Source organism: Uloborus diversus, chromosome 4, assembly GCF_026930045.1.
Source record: "Uloborus diversus isolate 005 chromosome 4, Udiv.v.3.1, whole genome shotgun sequence".
Classification (NCBI taxonomy): Eukaryota; Metazoa; Arthropoda; class Arachnida; order Araneae; family Uloboridae; genus Uloborus; species Uloborus diversus.
This window is the reverse complement of record NC_072734.1, coordinates 145002406-145023497: the sequence shown is the minus strand read 5'-3', so window position 1 is coordinate 145023497 and position 21092 is coordinate 145002406. Positions and strand designations below refer to the sequence as shown.

At 31.8% G+C, this 21092-nt stretch overlaps 1 protein-coding gene across 1 annotated transcript in view; it reads right to left on the bottom strand.

The window, feature by feature from the left end:
* Positions 1 to 268: 268 nt before the first annotated feature.
* LOC129220900 (serine proteinase stubble-like) overlaps positions 269 to 21092 on the bottom strand; it is a 35672-nt gene continuing 14848 nt past the window's right edge. The window contains exons 4-8 of the mRNA XM_054855334.1: positions 12473 to 12552; positions 10190 to 10296; positions 4120 to 4388; positions 1493 to 1647; positions 269 to 433 (exon numbers count right to left, since the gene is read on the bottom strand). Coding sequence (XP_054711309.1) covers positions 275 to 433; positions 1493 to 1647; positions 4120 to 4388; positions 10190 to 10296; positions 12473 to 12552 — 770 coding nt within the window. The 3' untranslated portion in view covers positions 269 to 274. The remainder of the gene's footprint in view (positions 434 to 1492; positions 1648 to 4119; positions 4389 to 10189; positions 10297 to 12472; positions 12553 to 21092) is intronic.

The window sequence follows — 21092 nt, the reverse complement described above, 5'->3', positions numbered from 1 at the left end:
CCTCTTTTTTACTAGCTTAACAAATCAATAGATTTAAACAGTGAAAAGTTCATATAAAACATCAATATTTATTTTTTCTTAATACACACCAAAATTCATTTGTAAATGCATCAACAATATTTAAAATACATAAATTTAATTTGTTGTAGATAAATTTGTGTTTTAAATGTTTACCGGAGTCATAAATTCCTCTTTATTTTTTATTTATTTTGTTTTTGGTAGTTATCGAAAACTTTTTAATTTTAAAACTTTAATAGCAGGTAATAATTGTAAATTACTTAATTATTTTATCGATCCAATTTCTAAAAGCAGATATTTTCATGTAGACACCTGGCAAATTAGGATCAGCACAGCGAATTCCATGAGAGACTGTTCCAACCAAGACCCACTGACCACTTTCTCTTTCAACCATCAACGGTCCTCCAGAATCCCCCTAGCATTAAAGATACAAATTAAGCCAGTATATACGAGGACATACTGTATGAATTAATAATATAATAGTCAACAAATTAATAATAAAATAATAGGGGAATATGGGGCAAAGTGAAATAGTTAAGATAACTTAGTTTTTTTTTTTTTTCAAAATGAACAAGTTGGAAATTTGTTCTGAAAATTGCGTTACAGAAAGAAAGAAAAATATATTTTTTTAAAACCTGCATTGAAGCATTTTTAAAATTTTGACAGTAAATGTGGGTTTTCAAAAAAAAAAAATTCACATTTTTTCACTGCTTTTTTTCATGGGGCAAAGTGTAAACTATTTTTTTCCGAATGAAATATTTTCTATTTGACAGTTAAAGATATTTTTGACAAACTAAATGAAGAAATAAAATAATTAATGAATAAATGAAAAGCAAATGAAACAACAAGTGAATAAATGAACAAGTTAATATATGAGAAAAAGTAAATAAATGAATAAAATGTAGAATTAATAAGAAAAAGAATGAATGAACGATAAAATAAGGAAATTTATTAATGAAAGATGGTAAATGAAATAATTAATATTAGAATACGTAAGTAGCTTGATAACTGAAAAGATTTATTTCATGTTGCCCCCCGCAAGCACTTGAATAACTGTACACATTATTTAAAACACAAATAAGCTTAATATTAAACAAATAAATACTGCACTGAAGATTAGTAGGTCTTATTTAATGTTTAAAATGTTAATAACAAGAACTTCATCATTTAATAATGACAAAAATAATTTTTGATTTACGACAAAATACTATAGTAGGAGTATCAATTTTTAGAAAGTGTTTGTATTATCATATTCTTTGATTTTTAGAAGAATTTTTTTCTTCACTGTGAAATAAACCGAATGTGTTGATATATACGGAAAATACTACTAGGTAGGTGATGCTAAAAGCAGAGTAAATGTTTCACCATTTCACTTTTCCCGATATTCCCCTGCATACAATTCAAGAAACAGTGATATTATTTAGAGTTAAAATTTAACGTAAAACATGAGACATATTTGTATTTTGGTAGTTACCTCACAAGAATCTTTCCCGCCAGTTTGGTAGCCAGCACAAACAAAGGAATCTTTGATTAGTTTTGAATGACCAGCTTCTTTAAACATCTCCACGCACTTTGCATTTGTCATGATGGGCACTTGAACTTCTTGTAAAAGATTTGGAATGGCTCCGCCTTAAGGAAGTAATTAAATTTTTATCAGTTTCTGCTGAAACAGCATGAAAAAAAAATAATAAGAGTTGCAAATTTAAACAGAGTTTGGATACGAAAAAATCTGAAAAATTTACTATCGGATCATTTTGATTTATCACCCTGTACTGTTTTTTGGTTTTCTCTTTACGTGTATGCATCCACAACTGCATCGAAACCAAAATACCTATGATTTTAGATTTTCAACAAACATAGGTATAAACAATGATATCGCAAAAGTAACATGAACAAATGATACACACAAAATAAGATAATTTTTGTTAAACTTATCTATTTACAAACAAAATGCGAATTTTTCTATTTTTTCTCTAGAGATGTTCTCTATATTGGATTTTTTCCCCTAGAGAAAATGTCCTTCCCCTTCCCCTTCAGCCCAATGTCTAAGTTTTGGAAATGGAGATAGTTTGTGGCTCCAACTATCGATGAGTAAGCTAGCTGTTAGGGGTGATGATTTTAGCTTCTCAGTTGGCAAGTAACTATCCAAATAGCATGCTGACTAAAATGGGAACCCTTTTCTGCATGTCGCTTGACGACAGCATAAAAGTTCCCATCACATTAGCTGGTTGCAGGAACTTTCAAATGACTATCTAAAGTGACTTCTTCACAATGAATCATCATAAAATGATTTTTTACAACTATGTCACCACTGAAGTCACATTTAACATGTCACAAATGTGTCACAGCGTGCATCCTGTGAGATGGCAATGTCTCTTTGTGACTTTTGCAGAAAGTCCTTTTGCACAACTAAGATCCTGATCCTATCGAATGCAAGAACTTAAGAATATTTTTCAATGAAATATACGTAATTATTCTTGATATTTATCCTTTTACGAAGCCCTACATAAATAATGACAAGTATTACTATTTAAAAAATTCTTATGCTTACGTGCTTTTGGAAGAGCAAACAGGTTAACTCACAGTTACCTGTTTGAACTTCAAGCAGGTAACTTTCTTGCCAAAGAACGTTCTACAAATAACTCACAGTTATTGCAACAAGTTCTTTGGAAATTTAGTTTAAAAAAAAAATCACATGATCACGAAAAGATACGGGCGGGGAGGGGGGGGGACTCAAAATTTTATTTCCTGCATTCATTAGCATTTCAGAAGCTGAAACAAGTAACAAATTGTTCAAATTAGCTTAAATATTTTTTATTGTATTCATGTAAAAGTGATTATGAATGCTTAAAGAAGGCTTTATTATGCTTAAATGCTGTACATAAACTGTACTTTAAAATATAACCTATATTTTTTGTTTATGTCCCTATTAAGAAAACATTCGTCTGATAATTACATTTTTTCGACATAAAATAATGAATTGTTTTGAAAAGTTACATTCTAATCATAGTTTTTCTTTTTTTACAAATTCTCAAACGCGACTTTAGTGGAAGAGATATGGTAAAGTTTATATATATATATATATATATATATATATAATATATATATATATATATATATGGACAAATATTTCTGAGAATTGATTTTAATTGGAAAAACTGTAAGTTATCAAGTTTCGAACTGCTAATTTGCCAAACAAACAAATTTAACTTTTTTAATCCTTCAAAAAAAAAAAAAAAAACAGTGGTATAGCATAACTGTATCGCGGTGCAGATACAATACGGCGCAGCATTCCTATTGAATACTATTTTAATTCGGTTCAAACCAAAATCCTTTTTGAAAGGAACATTTTTTAATAGCCTTTCATGCCATTTAACATACATAAATGGTATTGTAAAATACATAAGTCAGAAGAAGCATGGACCAAAAGAAGGGATGCCGTAGTTGGCCTTAAAAAAATTTTTTAAAAAAGAAAAAAGAAAAATAATAATAAGGTTAATGTATTGTAATTATACACAATTGTAATGTAAAGGAATCAATCCTTTTTCTTGAGAATTCTACCCTTACCTGCTCCCTTTCTATCGATATAGAAAGTAAGGCGATATTTTATGCTGCATTTATTTATTTGCTATTAGTTTATTTTTTATTGAATTATTCATTTTTATACTAGATATACATATACTATTTTATACTACATATGCATACTCATTTTTATGCATATTTATTTATTTGTTCATTATTTCGCTTTTCCCTTTTTTTCCATTTCTATTTTACTTAATATTTGAGTTATTTCTTTTATTTATTTATTTTTTTGCTTAACTCTTCTTCGTTTATTATACATTTATTTACTTATTTTCATTTTATTCTTTTACTTATTTATTAATTTTTTATTCATTATTTTGTTTATTATTTATTTATTTAATGATGTGATTATTTATCCGATAAAAAAAAAGCCTCTACAACACTGGTTGAAGTTTTTTTTAAGCCCCCTCCTGCCTCCTACCCTCTTTCATATTCGTTTGCAGAATTTAATATTGGAACCTTTTTTTATCAAAAACTCCTTCATTTACAAGATAAGCAGATAGATGGCAGCACAAATACCATGCGAAGTCTTTCCCCAGCCAGTCACAAATGCGTTCCTTCCTGTGAAGTCTTCATCGGATTCCGGTAAACAAATCGGTGAGATATGAGGTCGAAAGACAACAGGTGGCTCTAATTCAAGTAATGCGATGTCATTGTCGAAATTTTGAGGATTGTAATGACGGTGGACGATCATCCTTTTCACTCGCCTCATTTCTGGTCGAAGGCGCTCTCCGTCCGAGAGCAAATCATGCTCTCCAAGTATCACCACCAGAGATGAAAGAAAACGCCTATTGGAAAAACAATTGTTTACTAAGTTTGAAACATACTTTTAAAAAATGAATGGTGATATTTGAAAAATAATACAACTTGAGTTTGTTTCTGATGAATACAAGTTTTCGCTATCAAGGACCGGTACTTTTAAAAGTTTTAATATTGTCCAAAAACAATGATGTCCACAAAATAAAAGAACACATGTTCCAAATAAATTCTTTTAAATATATTTAGTTTAAGAAATTGTTTAGCTGATTATGACTTTATATAAATGCTGATAATGCTGATAACAACGCAGATTTGCCGTTTCTTTGCATCTATAAAAATAATGAAGTACAAAAAAATACAAATGGTAAGAAACTGCCGACGAAAAAAAAATAACATATCCATTAAGATAACAGTAGATCCATTACATCTACAGTATGTAAGTGTTTAAAAAATGAGCATATATTTTTTTTTCCGTCATGCAATTTAAAAATAAAAGGAATAAAATTTTTGAAAAGAATGAAGGAATCAAAAAAATGAGATTTGTCGTCTAATAAAAAGAGAAAGAGTGAGAGTAAGAATAGAATTAAAAAAAATTAATTTGAATTTTGACCTCGTGAATTCAAATTATGTTTTCCGCAATCACGAGTGTGTGTGTGTATGTAGGCATGTGTATTTATGTGTGTGGTGGGTATGTGTGTGTGTGTAGGGGGTATGTGTGTGTAGGCATATGTGTTTATGTCTGCGCTGGTATGAGTGTGTGGGTAGTAGTGTGTATGAATGTGTGTGCGTGGGAGCGGGGTATGTGTATGTATGTGTAGGCATATGTGTTTGTGTCTGTGTGCAGGAATGAATGTGTGGGTAGTTGTGTGTATGTGTGTTTGTGTGTGTAGGTGTATGTGTGCGTGTGTGTGTAGTTGTGTATGTATGCGCGCGTGTGTAGGACATGGATGCAACCTGGAGACGGCTTTCGCTATGGAAGCAGCATCGTGAGGAGCCCGTCGACGGTGATGGTGCGGATGGTGGCGGTGGGAAAAATCAAAAGACGCCAAAAACAGTCAAGTAAGAACAATAAGCAATCGTGATTGCTCAAAAACAAATAGATTTCATAAAAGTAGCATGTTGTGAAATCACGAAACTTTCTTCTATCGCCTAGTGAATTTTTACGCATAATCTGAAATAAGTTTTTAAATTTAAGTATTACGGCTACACGAAAATTTACCAAACTTGCGTATTACGGCTGTCTCCCTGATAGTCTGTCAATAATGACCAAGACAAAATTTTACTTAAAATTAGCGCCATTTAATGCTAATTTTACATTACTTAGAAGTTTCAAAGAAATTCCATCATAATCAGAAAAAATCGTTCTTTCGATTGATATCAATTAAGTTGGATAATAAAATACCTTTGCGCTGAAAAGAAAAGTAAGAAATAGCAACGTCAAAAAGCGAAAATTGCAGATTATTGCCGACACGTGTTTGGCGTTACAAGGAACGCCTTTTTTAATGCTAAAAGAAATGAGCTTATCGATGAAAAGACATCCGACAAAAGAGAAGATCTTTTGTCGGACGTTTTTTCATCCATAAGCTCATTTCTTTTGCATTGAAAAAGCGTTCCTTGTAACGCCGAAACACGTGTCTGCAGTAATCTGCAATTTGCACTTTTTGACGTTTTTATTTCTTATTACTTATCAATTATGTAATTTGTTACTCCTATAACAAAACAATTAGATTTTGAAGCAAAATGACGAACTAAGCACATACTAAAGCAGACATTTTTTTTAAAATTTTCCATATCCTTCTTCTCTAGTGGTGGAAAAATTAAAATAAACAATACTGTTAAAAATGTCTTTAAAATGTGAAAAATGTTCAATATAGATTTTTTTTTTTTGTACTGCTATAATCTGCTGTTCAAAAGTATTAAAACTTTAAAGTATATTACAGTATTATAGGTTTTTGTTGTGCCATGCAAAAATTGTAATTAATATATTTAACTACGCACTTACTCCAAACAATGATAAAATTATTGCACACATTACGAATAAAGTTATACTAAAAACGTTCATATTTTTCGTGAGTTGAATTTTATACAGCACTATATTCTCCTGTTCAAAAGAGTAAATAAATCTTCAGTTTTTGAAAACGTAGTCTTAAGCAATGGTAAAATTGAGGTAGGGTGATTCCGGGATTGATTGACTTCCGTGTGAGATGAACCAGTTAGAAATTTCGTTAGTGCGCCTCTCAATTAATGGAACAATTATCTCAGTCAGGTTCAAAAAGACATTTTGTAAGGCGTGCTGCTGTTTGCTTCTCAAAAAAAAAAAAAAAAAAAAACATTTTTTTTTGTCAGCTAAAAATGAATGTTTCTTTTGGTAAGTCTAATAATTTTTTACTTGTGGTTATACTTACATAATTCAAGCTTTTTTTATGAAATGTAATCTACCTGCGCTTCTGGCGCTGTGATGTCTGGGTACATGTCGTTTACCTAATAACCCACAGTGAAGGGTTAGAGGAGATTGTACTTATCACATAGAAAATCGGGAGAGATGGATCACGTCTGGTCTGGAGATAAACGACCTCTAGACGGGAAAGATTAACCCTAAGCAACTTTGATTTTTTTTTTTAAATATTGATTTTTAAAGAATTTAATTTAAAATACTAACGGGTAGTATTCTTCTGTTTTCAGAATAGGCCAAATACTGTAAAACCTGCCTACAACGATACTGTTGTGATCTTAAAAAATATTGTTATAGACAGGTTATCGTTATGGACAGGTTTATTGTTATTGACGGTATTGCTATATGCAGGTTTCACTGTATCTATATTAAAAAAGGTTCTTCCACACGGAGAGAATAGACGGAAGCTAAGTTAAAAAATGCTGTTAATGCCCCCCATCGATGAATAGAATATAGTTGTGAAATAAAGCGGACAAAAACTTTCAGCGTTCCCTAACATACTTTGAAGATAAGAATTAGAACTCATAACTTTACCAAAAATGATGTAGGACATTCATTGGTACTTGGATGTGGCAATGAAAGCAAACTTGTACTTTACACGCACAAAAAAATACACGTTCTGCAGAGTTGCCAACTGCTCCGCATTTTGCAGAGTTGCTCCGCAAAAATAGCGAAACTCTGCAGCTCCGCAAATTAGTTATTTTGCTCCGCATTTACAGTTTGGTCTTCATTCTGACCAGGCTCACCAAAGATTCAAATAAAATTAAATTTATTTTTATTATATTTTGCTAGTTTATTATAACAAGCATGTAAATATGAGAAATTAAAGATGCTTACTAAAACCTTGGCATAGTGTTTAAAGCTGTTTCATTAATTTAAAAATAATTATTGTATGCTAGTGCTTATAATGATTATCAAAGCTCAAAGACAATTTTAGAAGAGAGGTTTAATAACTTATATTGATTTTTATACAAAACACCGAGTTGCTCCAAAAAATTTCAAAATGCTCCTCAAATAGTTTCTACGAGGCTGGCAACCCTGTGTTCTGTGTTTTTCGCATTCTAGAGATTCTCTCAGGTACATGGCTTACAAAATAGATGAAAAACTAAAGAGACCACATCCTTTTAATAAATAAGCTAAGGCTAGCAACGACTGGTTGCAGAAATAACTCTAAAACAACTTAAATTTAATTCATGCTAAAGTTCAAATAGTAATTCATGTAATCTTAATACTGGACCGCAGGGCAAAAGTTATGAAAAATCATAACAGGAATTCCTTTAAGGGGTCCGGAACATAAAAGTCGTCAAATTTTGATTTTTTCTTTTTTTTAATCACTTAAAAAACTTCTCCGTCTTTTTCTGCTTTAAGCAGAAAAAAAGGAAAGCACGTTCGAATCTTGTTTCGATTTTAATAAAAACGAAAGAGATAATTATTTTTATTGCATGCATTTAACTAGTATTATATTTAACTTCAAAACTTTAAACACGTTTTTCTCCATGATGCAATTTTTCCCGATTTTTTGCATTCAAGCTCTTATAAGTCAAGAAAATAACTGATAAGAGATAAAGTAATGCAATTTGGAGCACATCTTTTTCAAACAGTTTACTTTAATTTTCATTCGGCAAATTGGAAAAAAAAAAAAAACATTTACTGAAAAAAATATGATTAAAAAAAGTATCTACGATTTTTTCGATTTTTTTTTTTTCAAATATTTTCTACTCTTTATTGATTTGAATTCTTTTTTGAATCGCCGAATAAAAACTAAAGCTCAGATAATCGTGCATAATTTTTTGAAACAAAAAAAAAAAAAAAATGAAAGTTGAACAGGAATATTTTGACTTTTAGCGACTTAAAGCAGCTACATTTTTTTTTGAAAAAAAAATAAATTTAAATAAAATTCTTTTTTTTAAATATTTATGTTCTGATTTTGCTTATTAAATAGATAATGAATTAGTGCAAAATATTTCAAAACTCTACACTGTTTAACATTTTTTTTTTCGAAATGTGTTCCGGACCCCCTTAAAGAAAAGACCTTACGATTTTTATAAGAAACATCAAACACTATATGTATGTACAATGAAAAGTAAAATATATGTGAAATGTACAGCTTTTAGAGAAAGAAAAACGTGGTCCATCTCTCCCGGAATCATAATATATATTACTAGTACAGTATCTTTAAATATTCAAGTATCCCAAGATAAAGGTTTTCTATTGCTCATTCAAAAATGTAATGGAATATTTAACGAAATACTTACTGCAAGTGTGGTAAAACTATTAGATATATGATAATAAAGCACGCTAAAAACATTCTATAGTTTCTATGGATAAATATTTCCTCCACACTAATCTTCATTAATAATAAAGCTGAAAGTCTCTCTGTCAGGATCTCTGTGACGCGCATAGCGTCACAGAGATCCTGAGACCGTTTGGCCGATTTTCATGAAATTTTGCACAAAGTTAGTTTGTAGCATGGGGGTGTGCATCTCGAAGCGATTTTTCGAAAATTCGATGTGGTTCTTTTTCTATTCCAATTTTAAGAACAAAATTATCATAAGACGGACGAGTAAATTACGAAATTATCATAACGTGGAACCGTAACATGGGTACAAGCCAATTGGCGAGAAAATTCACCATACATTATTTCTAAATATATAGGCGAATCAAAATACCTTTTTATTTTTCTATAACGGGCAAAGCCGTGCGGGTACCACTAGTTTTTAATAAAATATTTAATTTCACATTATATTTCTCCTTTTGGAGCTTCGTTAAACTCCTCACTATTTGAGGACTTACCCTGAGACCAGCATCCTTTCTTCTAAGTGGCACTTCCATCAGCCGGAAACCATTATTGCTTGAGAATCTGTTACGCCGAGTTTCCCACAAGACATAGGCACATGGGATTCTGTCTGGTGGTATTTCTCTGGACCATAAACTTATTCTTATTAGTTTTAGTGCGATTTAACTTAAGTTAAAAATTGTTAAATTATTAGTGCAATTTATTTTTCTGGTGGTGACTTTAAATCTGTTAACGATGCAAAACTGCAGTCTTGGGTTCTGCACTTAACTTTGCGGGAGAATTCAAGCTGAATGAACACTCAAGGTGAGGGTCTTCTACGCTCTGCATAGACACCGACCATCATCTGAGTCTTGGAAATCAACCGACATTTGCCGAGGTCGAATCCGTCAACGCCTTACCACTACGTCATTCAATCCTAGAGTTAAACCAGTCAATAAACTAAAAATACTCTTTAATCAAACAAACAAAAATAGACCCAAAGCGCTATTAAGCCACAAGCAGAATAATCCTATTATGATTATTCTGGTAAATGTAAAAGTAATATAAGGTGAATAGTTGTTTCAATGTGTGGTAAATCTTACCCAGGTTGACAATGGCCTGCAGTGATAGCATACTTTGAAGAAATCAGCACTCCTCCACATTTATTTTTCTGGTACAAACCGAGCCAGGCTGCTTCCTTAACTAAAACCTTAAAAAGTTTTACATACATTAATTTAGTATGTTTCTATATTTAATTTGCATAAATATAAAAGCATAAATTTTCTGACATTTTTATGCTACCTAATTTAAGGAAAAAAGTAAGATAACGGTTCTAGTTTTCGTATTTTTTAAACAAAGTAATGCTAAAACTATACAGAAACAATTTTTTAACAAGAAAGTGCAAAGCAACTTATTTTAAGTATGACTTTTCTTTCCTACAAATTAGTTATTGTTATTTCAAGAAATATTATTAAAAACGTTTGCACTTCTCTTTTTGCAGAAGTAAAGAGAATTAAATGAGTAATTCAATCATTTATCTTATTCAGTGAAAAATCTACGAATGACTGTATTTGGATTTAAAAAATATTTTCCTTTACATAATGGAATAAGTAAAAATATAGGAATCTATGCAATTGTTCTATATTTTAGTGCCATTTTGACGTTAAGTAAATTTAATTTCAATGTAGTTTTGGATAAAAAGTTTAAACTTGGCCTGTAGGCGCTAACGTAAAAACTGTTCGATTGTTGAAAAAGGAATCTGTGTGTGTGTGTGTGTGACTAATAAGCCAAAAAATGCTTTTTTTTTTTTTTTTTTTTTTTTGCAAGTTTTTCATTACAAAAAGTTTACCTATAAATATTAGTTTGTTATATTATAGATTATATTCTATTCATATTTCTCGTAGCGACTTTTTTTTTTTTTGGTACATGCTCCGTTGATTGGCCCCCAACAAAATTTGGTTATAACAAATGTGCCCAATCACTGTTTATAATTCAAATGTCACAGCAGTTCCTCGTATTGCAAAAATAGGCGAAAAGTTATTTAAATCAAAACCAAAAGTAGCATATGAATTTGTTTAAATTCCCTCAAAAATTATTATAAGTGACCAAGAATGTTTTCTCGAGGATAGTTTGACAAGTTTCTAAAATTCCGATTTTTAAAGCGCTAGTTTCCTCACACAGAAGTAGTAATCCCCTCATTTAAACCTGCAATATCTGCTTTATTTCGTGTTGACAGAAATTGAATTTATGAGTTAAAGTTACTTAAGAAACAAATCATATAGTCCTCAAATATAACCAATATAATAGCCAATTCACAGATCGAGTACAGCTCCTGACGTCACCAACAATGGAAATCGTGCCACAGCAGGATAATTTAATAATATTTTTTAGTTTCGTTTGACATTCAGGAGAATATTTTATTTTGACGAGGCTGAACTGGATCCGGTGACTTAACTGTTTTACTGGTAAGACTCATTTTAGGAGAATGAAGAAACGAAAAAGTGGTCAGCAATGAACGCTATCTACTTGATTTTAGGTTTAACCCACTGGAGTTAGGGTTGAAATTTCAACTATCGAAGTATCGCCAAGCAGGCAATTACTTCGTTCAAATGTAGAAGCAATTTTTACCCGTCATACCTTGACAGGCGATTTTCTCTAGTGTAAAAAATAACATCATAAATGTCATACATTCAGATACAGTTACACAGTAGTTTAGCTTTCCGGAATACATCACACTTCGGCAAGGAAAGTGACACAATTCAAAATTTGGGGTTAACGTACTAGCTATTGGTTTAAAACCTAAATTAAATGCTTTTTCTTGCCACAAAACTCGCACAAAGTTAACGCACATAACTCGTGCGTGGTGGTATAAAAACAATAAAATAAAGCGTATGTGTGCGTATCATTTTAATTTCATAACTTAGAAGAAATGCCTTCGAAATGTAAGTATGCAGTACTGATTTAGATAGCAATAAATAGCCCGTAAACTACACATTGTAATCTTTTCGCGTGTTGTAATATTTGAGAACAAATAACGTAAAACCTTGATTTTCTCCAATGTTTTTTATTGAGTTGTTTACTCCGAGGTGCGATATTTTCTACTTAAACAGTTTTTAAAGTTACCTATGTAAGTTAAATTTAACGAAGAATTTTCAACATGAACACAAAAAAAAAAAAAAAAAATCAGCAAAAGAGAAATGCTTTTATCTTAAGCATCATTCATTTATAGAGCTATATGAAGTTAAGAATGCTGTTTGAAACTTATGGTTTCGAACAAAGAGACTACACCAATCAACCATTTTTCCGAACATTAAATAACTAGAACATGGAAACTCAGGTGAATAAAACTTTTGTGAGTTATATTTAAAGAGAATTTTTTTATTTACCTGCCATGGCCATCTTCCAAAGAACGCGCTCTGGCCGCCAACAATTCGTGCTTTGGGACCGAGAGATCGAACTCCACAATCTAAAAGCAAAAACATTTATTTTTACCAGAATTCTGATATTTTTATATGCTGTTAATCAACTTAACAGTATTTATTTTTCCCACTCATAAATGGTCTTGTAGGGTGAGGTGGGGTAGAAAGGATCAGTTTGCAATTAAATCAATGTAAGCAAGTGAAATATCTTCTTAGCCTACTCTGCCTGTAAAAATCAGAGAAAGAAGAAAAACTCTTGAAAGATGGTTTAGTGCTTAAAAATAACGCGAAAAACAAAAGGTCAAAAATGAATAAAATAATTTAAAAAACAATGAACAATTAAAAATTGGAAAGTAGGGTATTAAATGGTGGAAAACGTCTGTCTGTCTGTCAGCCTTCCCCCCCCCCCCCAATAACTTTTGAGTAAAAAGTCTGATTCGAACAAATTTTATTTTGTTCGAAAGATCTCAACAAGGAAACTTTATTCCCACATTTCATTTTTTTGCTTTGAACAATTTTTCGCGTCATCGTAGGAATTTAATTAGTTCAATAAAACTTAACATTAGCACCCCCCTACGGGGAAATTCAAGGAACATATAAGCTTATTACCCGCTTATATGCAAATAAATTGCAATACGCTAATCTGCAATTTTGTTAACGCAAAAGATCAACTTTCTGAATTAAAAAAGCCACTTTTATGTAAAAAATATGCAATATACATAATAAATATATAAGAATTACATAATAAACTGCTAGTTAATAACAATAACACAATATGAGAAAAAAAAAACAAGATAAAAAACTGTTTTAAAATGTTACGCGTCTTACTTTAATAAGTTCCAGTTTATACGAGTTCTTGGTTCATAATTTGTGAAAAAGGGGCAGTACGTAAATGAAGACACTTTTCTAAGAATTTGACTTCCCTGTGTCACAAAGCGCCGAACTTCCTCCACCCCTACTCCTCTTTGTCACATGTCACGCTGTTTTTGCATGAGCATATTGTCATAATACGTGTGTGATGTCACAATTCTTGCGACCAACTAATGGGCAGCCAGTGTGCCTTAATTCTGCTAGTAACATATCTTGAAAGAAACAGGAACGTTTCCCACTAAAAGTCAGTTTCCTTCTGAAGATTATCCTGGAATTATTGGGAAGAATTCAGAAATCTTCTTGGTAAAAGTCAGTCATGTCTGTGGACAAACCAGAAACAAACAGAGAAAATTTAAGTAGGTTTAAAATAATAGCTTGACACCTTCTTGATTTACCAGGAAGGCTCTTTAAACATTATTGTAATCATAGCCGGAGTTAAGACAGAACTACAAGAATACCTTTGTGCGAATTAATGGAATTCAAATTGGAAATTTTTAATTTTCGAATTTTTCAGGATTTTCGATTTTTGTTTATAACAGCTGTTTAGCCTGCAAGTTGATTTAGGCACTATAAACTCACGTTTTTTTCAAAAAATATTGTGTTTCGTTTAAGTGTTATAAATTTCTACATATTTTTGTCTTTTTTTCTCAATCCGGTCACTTTTTATCTTTTTGTTAGCCATGAGTATTTCTCCACGGAAGAGGCAGACCACTGTGACATTGAGTGAAAATCTGACTGTACAACAAAAGAAACGAGCTGATGTGTGCATCACATGACTTCCTTTTACTCCAATTTAATGTCATTTCCCCATTATTGGCAATTTTGATGTGATTTAATTGTTTACTATCACCAACAGTGGCCAAATTAAACCAAATTTAAAATTAAAAAAAAAACCCAAATTTTTCGCCAAGTTGGCGACAAAATGACTGGCGATATATCACCAAGTTTCCGACAAATTATAACACCACTTGAGTTTACATTGAAATTAACAATGATTTCCCCCCAAAAAAGGGCAAAAGACCCCCTTAGGAACATCCAAATGCAACCAAAAGGGAAGGTGCACAACTAAGTCCCACTAGGAGTCTACGTACCAAATTTCAACTTTCTAGGACATACCGTTTTTGAGTTATGCGAGATACATACACACATACGCACATACATACGTACATACGGAAGTCACGAGAAAATTCATTGAAATTAACTCGGGGGTCGTCAAAATAGATATTTCGGGTGTCTGTAGGTTCCTAGGCATATATCCACGTGTGGTCGGATCGAAAAAAAAAAACCTCAACATTCAATCGGGGGTGGAAATTAAGGCCGATTTTTGACTGAAATTTTTTTTTCGCAAATACAATATACTTCCTTTTTTGTAAAAGGAAGTAAAAATGATTTGTCCTTTGCCTAAAACATGGTTTAGAGATGAAGAATTAAAAGAAAAGTGCAAAACTCTAGTTGGCTCTATTCCCAGTAGAGTGAAAATGGTGCTGGACAAAAAAGGAGGGGAGGGGGCATACTAAGTGGTGAGTTTGATTTTATAATTAAATTATGTAAATAAAGGTGATTTTGTAAAAAAAAATGGCTTAATTTATTCACACAAGGATTTAAGTGCCAAGCATCTTACATGCTTCCACTTTTTTTGCAATGCTACGAAATTCAGAGACTAACATATCGCTCCTGTTTAGAGCTTAGTAAATCTGAAACGGCCGTAACCGAACTAAAAGCGGTACACATAATAAATAAGCTCAGTTAAGCTTTAAACTGGTAGCTAAAATTATTTTTCGGAACAGTGAGAATAATTCATTCATGAAACTTCGAGCATATCAGGAAACTTTTAAACATACTTTATTTTCACAGGAAATTATAAAATTATAAAAACTTGTGAAGTCCTGTAACGTTGCCCAAAATTAATCTGTGACGTTTATGAAACTTCTTACATTGAAACGTGCACGGAAGGAAGGCTAAATGTCGTTTTTTGTTTGAGTTGAGTTCAATCTGGCAATACTGTTTTTAGAGTAGAATTGATGGCTCTATTTGCAAAGGAAAGGAGATCAAAGAGAAAAATAACTGAAGAGTTTACAGTACAATAAAAAAGGGGGCTGGTAGTTTAAAATTTCAAACGTGATTTTCTCGAACAACGGAACAATTGACATTTCATCGTTCTTTTTTTCTTTTTGCTCCTTAATGTTTTCGCACGCTTTTCTTTGGTCTTAATTGTTGCGCGCAAATCAGAAAACCTCAACAGATACAAAAAAAAAAAAAAAAAACACGTTTTTTTAATCAACAGGAAAAAAAACGGTTTCCAAAGGTATAACAATTCCAAAAAAAAAAACAACAAAAAAAAAAAAAAACAATTCAGAAGTTTCTGGGAAGAAACTTCTAGAACGTTCTTCACACATCAGAAAATACTATCAAGACCATTCTTACACAGTGCGTTAATTGCACAGAGCCCCCCCCCCCCCTTTTCATTTGGGGAAAATACCTCTGAAACCCTACAAAGTAGTTACACAGAATGACCGCTGAAGCTATCTCTAAACCAGTGGTTACCAATCTGTAGGACACGCGTCTCTAAGGAGGCATAGATTAATTGTAAAAAAGGACACGCAGCTGTAACCAATCTATCATTTTTAATACACATACACACAAATTATATCAAATCTGTATGGGAAAATAGGAATCGTCATGGAAGGGAATAGGAACATGTCATTGCTGTTTCAGGTTTAAGCTTCAAACGCACCACTGAAAACATCGATACTTATTCAATGACACTACTAATTGAGAAATTTTGCTTTTCAAAAACAAACCCACACATTGCATTTGTATTATACTAATATTTCACTAATGTTGTATTTTAAACACAGGTTTTCTGTAATTTTGTTTTTAAGTGCCGTTAAATTATCATTACTCATTTTATGTTTAAACTATTTCGTGTAAAATATGGCATTGTTTATCTAATTCATTAAATGTAATATAACTTCCTAATATTTAAAAATTGGATTAGGGAGCAGAAAAGCTTATTTGTGGTAAAACGAGGGAAAATGTATAAACAGTCTGGAAACCACTGCTTAAGAACAAGGCTGCTAAAGTTTTCAATACTAAGATCCTTTTTTACTTCTTTTTACAAAAAAAGAAGTATTGTATTCGTGAAAATATTTTCACTCAGAATCACCCCCGAATGAGAGTTTTTTTTTTTTTTTTTGATCCGACCACACTTGTATAGATACCTAAGAACGTATAGACGCCCGAAATATCCATTTTCACGATTTCCGAGTTAATTACAACGAATTTTATCGTAACGTCTGTATGTTCGTATGTATGTCGCATAACTCAAGAACGGTATTTCCTAGAAAGTTGAAATTGGGTACGTCGACTTCTAGTGGTGTCTAGTTGTGCACCTCCCTTTTTGGTTGCATTCGGAATTTTCTAAAGGGGGCTTTTGCACCTTTTTGGAGGGAAACCATTGCTAATTTCGATGCAAACTCAAGTGGTGTTACAATTTGGTGGACACTTGGCGAAATATCGCCAGTTATTTTGTCGCCAAGTTTTGTCGCCAACTTGGTGTCAATTTTGGCGATTATTATTATTTCTGGTTTCAATTTGGCCATTGTTGGTGACATTTAGGGACTCAACTATTGAATCGCATTAAAATTACCAATAATGGGGAAATAACATTACTTTGGTGTAAAGAAAGTCATGTGATGCACACATCAGCTCGTTTTCAAAATGAAAAGTAGGGCAAACACAAAAGCAAAAGTAAATGCTTATACAAAAGGACTTGACGACTGTTCCAATAATTTAAAAACCATGCCTTCCAAATGAATTATGAAATCTAGCATTGCCATCTTCCTTGTGTAGAAAATTGTTAAAACTCCTTTCCAGTAAAAGTGGACTTTCTGTTGTTAAAACAGTGGTCGATCTTCGGCTACGCCACTGGCTGACGATAAGATACGGTTAACTGGGGCTACATAGACCCGAAATTTCATATTTTTATTGTGTTTTACACTGATTTTTTGGTTAAACATGGTTTGGTTTGGATAACCATATTTTTACCACTTTTCAGACGTTCTGCTACCCCCTTAAACTTTTTTTTAAACAAAAGTTGTAACACTTTTATATATATATATATATATATATATATATATATATATATATATTCAATTTTTAAAAATTGGGTTTAAGAGCCCCGGGCAGGGGTTACTTGGTCCCTTTTAGCAAAAAAGCTGTAAAATAGGTGGTGGTATCAAGAAGGACCAATGATTTTGACAGAAAACTGAAAACATACATTCTAGTGAGCAATCTATTTATATAAATTGCAAATTATTTATATAAATTAATATAAAATCAACGTACATTCTTAATCACATATTTTTAGGCAAACATAATTTCTCAAATAGAAATATAATCTAACTACAGCTAAAACCAATTGAAATGCTCATTATTTAAACATTAGAAAGAATGAAAACTCCTCTTTTAATGTCTTGGGTGGACTTATTTTCTCTAATATTATTTATTACCTGCTCTTCCTCGCTACAATTACTACAAGATGCCTAGGCTTGTTTTGAAAAAGATCTTTTAATTTCCTTTTTCGAGTTGATATACTTAAGTCAAAATAAGCTGATGGCACTCTCCAAGACATTTCTCCGGAATTAATTTAATCTGGACACAATTGTAATTTTCCCTCTTAATAATTAGCATATTTCCTACTTTTAAGAGTTCTCTTTTACTTTCAGACTCTTTTTATCCCCAGATATGCAAGTTATCAGGTATAAATAGTAGCTAACCTCTTTATTTTAAAGGATTACAAACCTTACCTAACATATTTTAGTGATGAAATGTGGTCTGAAACTGCTTAAACGCTAGTAGTTATTATATTAGTTACTGTGTTAATTATATAGCTATAACCTTAAAACACTGTTACTTTACTAAGAAATAGAATGCAAACACAAAACTATCTTTACCTTGATGATATGAGATGTTTCCATAAACTTACATGTGAAAGTTTACAGACGCTAAAAACAACTGCTTAGACAAGGTGCAATCATAACCTCAATCAGAAAAAGGCGGGAATAGCAGAAACTTTGTTTCATGCTCCAGCCTCCACCTAGTATTGCTACCTGCCATGCAGAAGGTTTTTTAAGTCTATACATTGAGCTTTATAGGACCAGGACGGATTTTAGATACTTTTTTTCTCATGGGTTCAAGTAACCCCTGGAGGCTCACGTAGCCCCAGTTTACGCTACATTCTTTTTTTGGCACTATGGTTTCTCACTGAAGACTTAAGTTGTAATTGCTTGTTTAAGAGTGTGTAAAATTCAATTAGGTTAGCCACATTCAATTTGTGGCCCTCATGCAGTCTGCTGCAATTTTGCGAGGGCTAAGTCAAGGACGGATACAAGGGAGGGGCGATGGGGGCGATCGCCTCTCCCTTGAGAGAACCTGCACCTGCAATTTTTTTTGAATTAAAGTCCTAAAATGCCTAAAATGCAAGTGTAGAACCTTATCGATGATGCTAAGAGAAGGGATAGGGATCGAATCTCCCGATGTTTGGAATCCTCCCCCGGGAATTTTGCAAAATGTAAGTCATAAGACAGGATTTTATACATCTCAGGTAATGGGCTCAGTGACTATCTTTTGGTAATTCTTCGAAGTGAAGTTAAAAAAAATAGCAATTTAAGACGTCCTTAGATGATGTTGTGTGGGGGGGGGAGCAAATGTTTCTCTGGAATATTACGAAGTTGAAGTTCTGAAATGCAATATTAGAATACCTCTTTCCGAAAAGGAAAGGAACACTTTTGGGAAACCTCCTTGTTTAAATCTCTACATTTTAGTTGTTTCATATAAAAATCCTGTGGCACCCTCCTCCCCTCGCAAATCAGATACGCAGTAAGAGGTAGTTAAAAAATTAACCGCCCCCTTCTTGAAAACTTTCTGGATCCGTCCTTGGTACTAGTAAGTAAAGCCAAAACGCAAAATGAATAAACTCTTTTGTGCACCTTAAAAAAAAAAGTATATTCTTCCTTTTCTCAAAGAAATGCAGACCACAGAGGTTAAGAAATGGAGCATTTGTTCATTAAATACAGTGAAATTATTAAATAACGATTTGTTTTTATTACTTTTTATTAATATGTACGTTGCGGCCCTAATGAAAGAACTAGTATGTGTATGTGGCTCAGAAATATAAAAATGATTACAGTTGCTTTTAGTGTTGTATTTTAATACTAATTCCTCTTTTTGAATTGAAAACCTGTGCAGTGACGGACTTATCCAAAAGTAAATGGATGATGCAATTGGAGCTTTTGTATATACATTATTTTGTATATGAATTGAATTTTAATATAAACTACAACGTTATTTTCAATAATAATAATAATAATAATAATAGCAATATACAAAAAAAAAAAAACTAAAAATTTAAAAAAATCCACTTTAAGAATTATTTATATAAAATTAAAATATTTTCCAATCTTTATATCGTCGCCTCAAAGCAACACTAAGACATCTAATACCAGAAATAACACTAAGGTACCCTACAGTTGCTCTGAGGAGACGATATAATCAAATTACTTAATAATTTTTTCTTTCTTTCATCACTTTTATATCTATTGTGGAAATGACATAAGTTTGTATAGATAAAATCTCCTATTTCCAAAAGCTAAAAATATTTTTATATATTTTTTTCCTGAAGATTATTTTCAATATTAATTTGTTTCACAGATAAATAGGTTTAAAAATTAAAGCCTAATTCATGAGTGAGAATGTGAATTACGTTTAAAAAACCTTTACACTCTACTAAGAGCATTTAATACTATATTAATCAAACAGATTGTGACTTTAACTTTTTGAAAATATTTTTTTGCCGCCACATGCAAAAAAAAAAAAAAAAAAAAAGACGTTTTTCTGAGATCATTTTTACAGTATTTTATGAATAACACAAGAAGTTTTGGCATTAACATGAATTACGAAATGTAATCTACAATGATAATATAAAGCTGAAGAGTGCTAATCTCAGGAACTACTGCCTCGAATTGAAAAATTATTTTGTTGTTGAATAGTCCATTTATTGAGGTAAGCTGTAGGCTATATAACACCCCGCTTTGACTAATAGGAGTGGAGCAACATTAAATTTAAAATTAATCATGGTGCATTTTTTGTTGCATCAATATCTCGAACTTTTGTACCCCGAATAGCTCAGTCGGTAAATCGCTGGGCCAGGGTCTCGACTCGAACCCGGTTACGGGCAGAAAGATTTTCAGCATTTTACACCGGCTCATTTTAAAATTAATTAATGAATAAATCAAGGGTTTTCAATTATTTTTTTATTGAAAAAGTTGTTTTTTTTTTTTTTCGATTTTCTTATTTAACGGAAAGCATCGATTTGAAAAAGGGGTAATTTTTTATTACATATGTATATGTACATATCATAGCGTGATGTACTTAAAGTAAATTTTTAATACATTGTTGTCTTATTAACGCGGGCGAAACCGCGGGGTACAGCTAAATTTAAATAATGGAAAGTATAACTTGTTTCTCAATATTATTACCGACCCAGGCAACGCTGGGTATGTTTACTAGTAATGTTATAAATACTGTCTTACCTTAGAGAACATACGAAAGATGCAAATGGTAAGCGATATGCAAAACAGATTTTTTTTTGCAAAGAACTTTGTGCAAATGGGGCGAGTATTAATGTTTCCACTTCACTTTAGATCGACATAGTTGA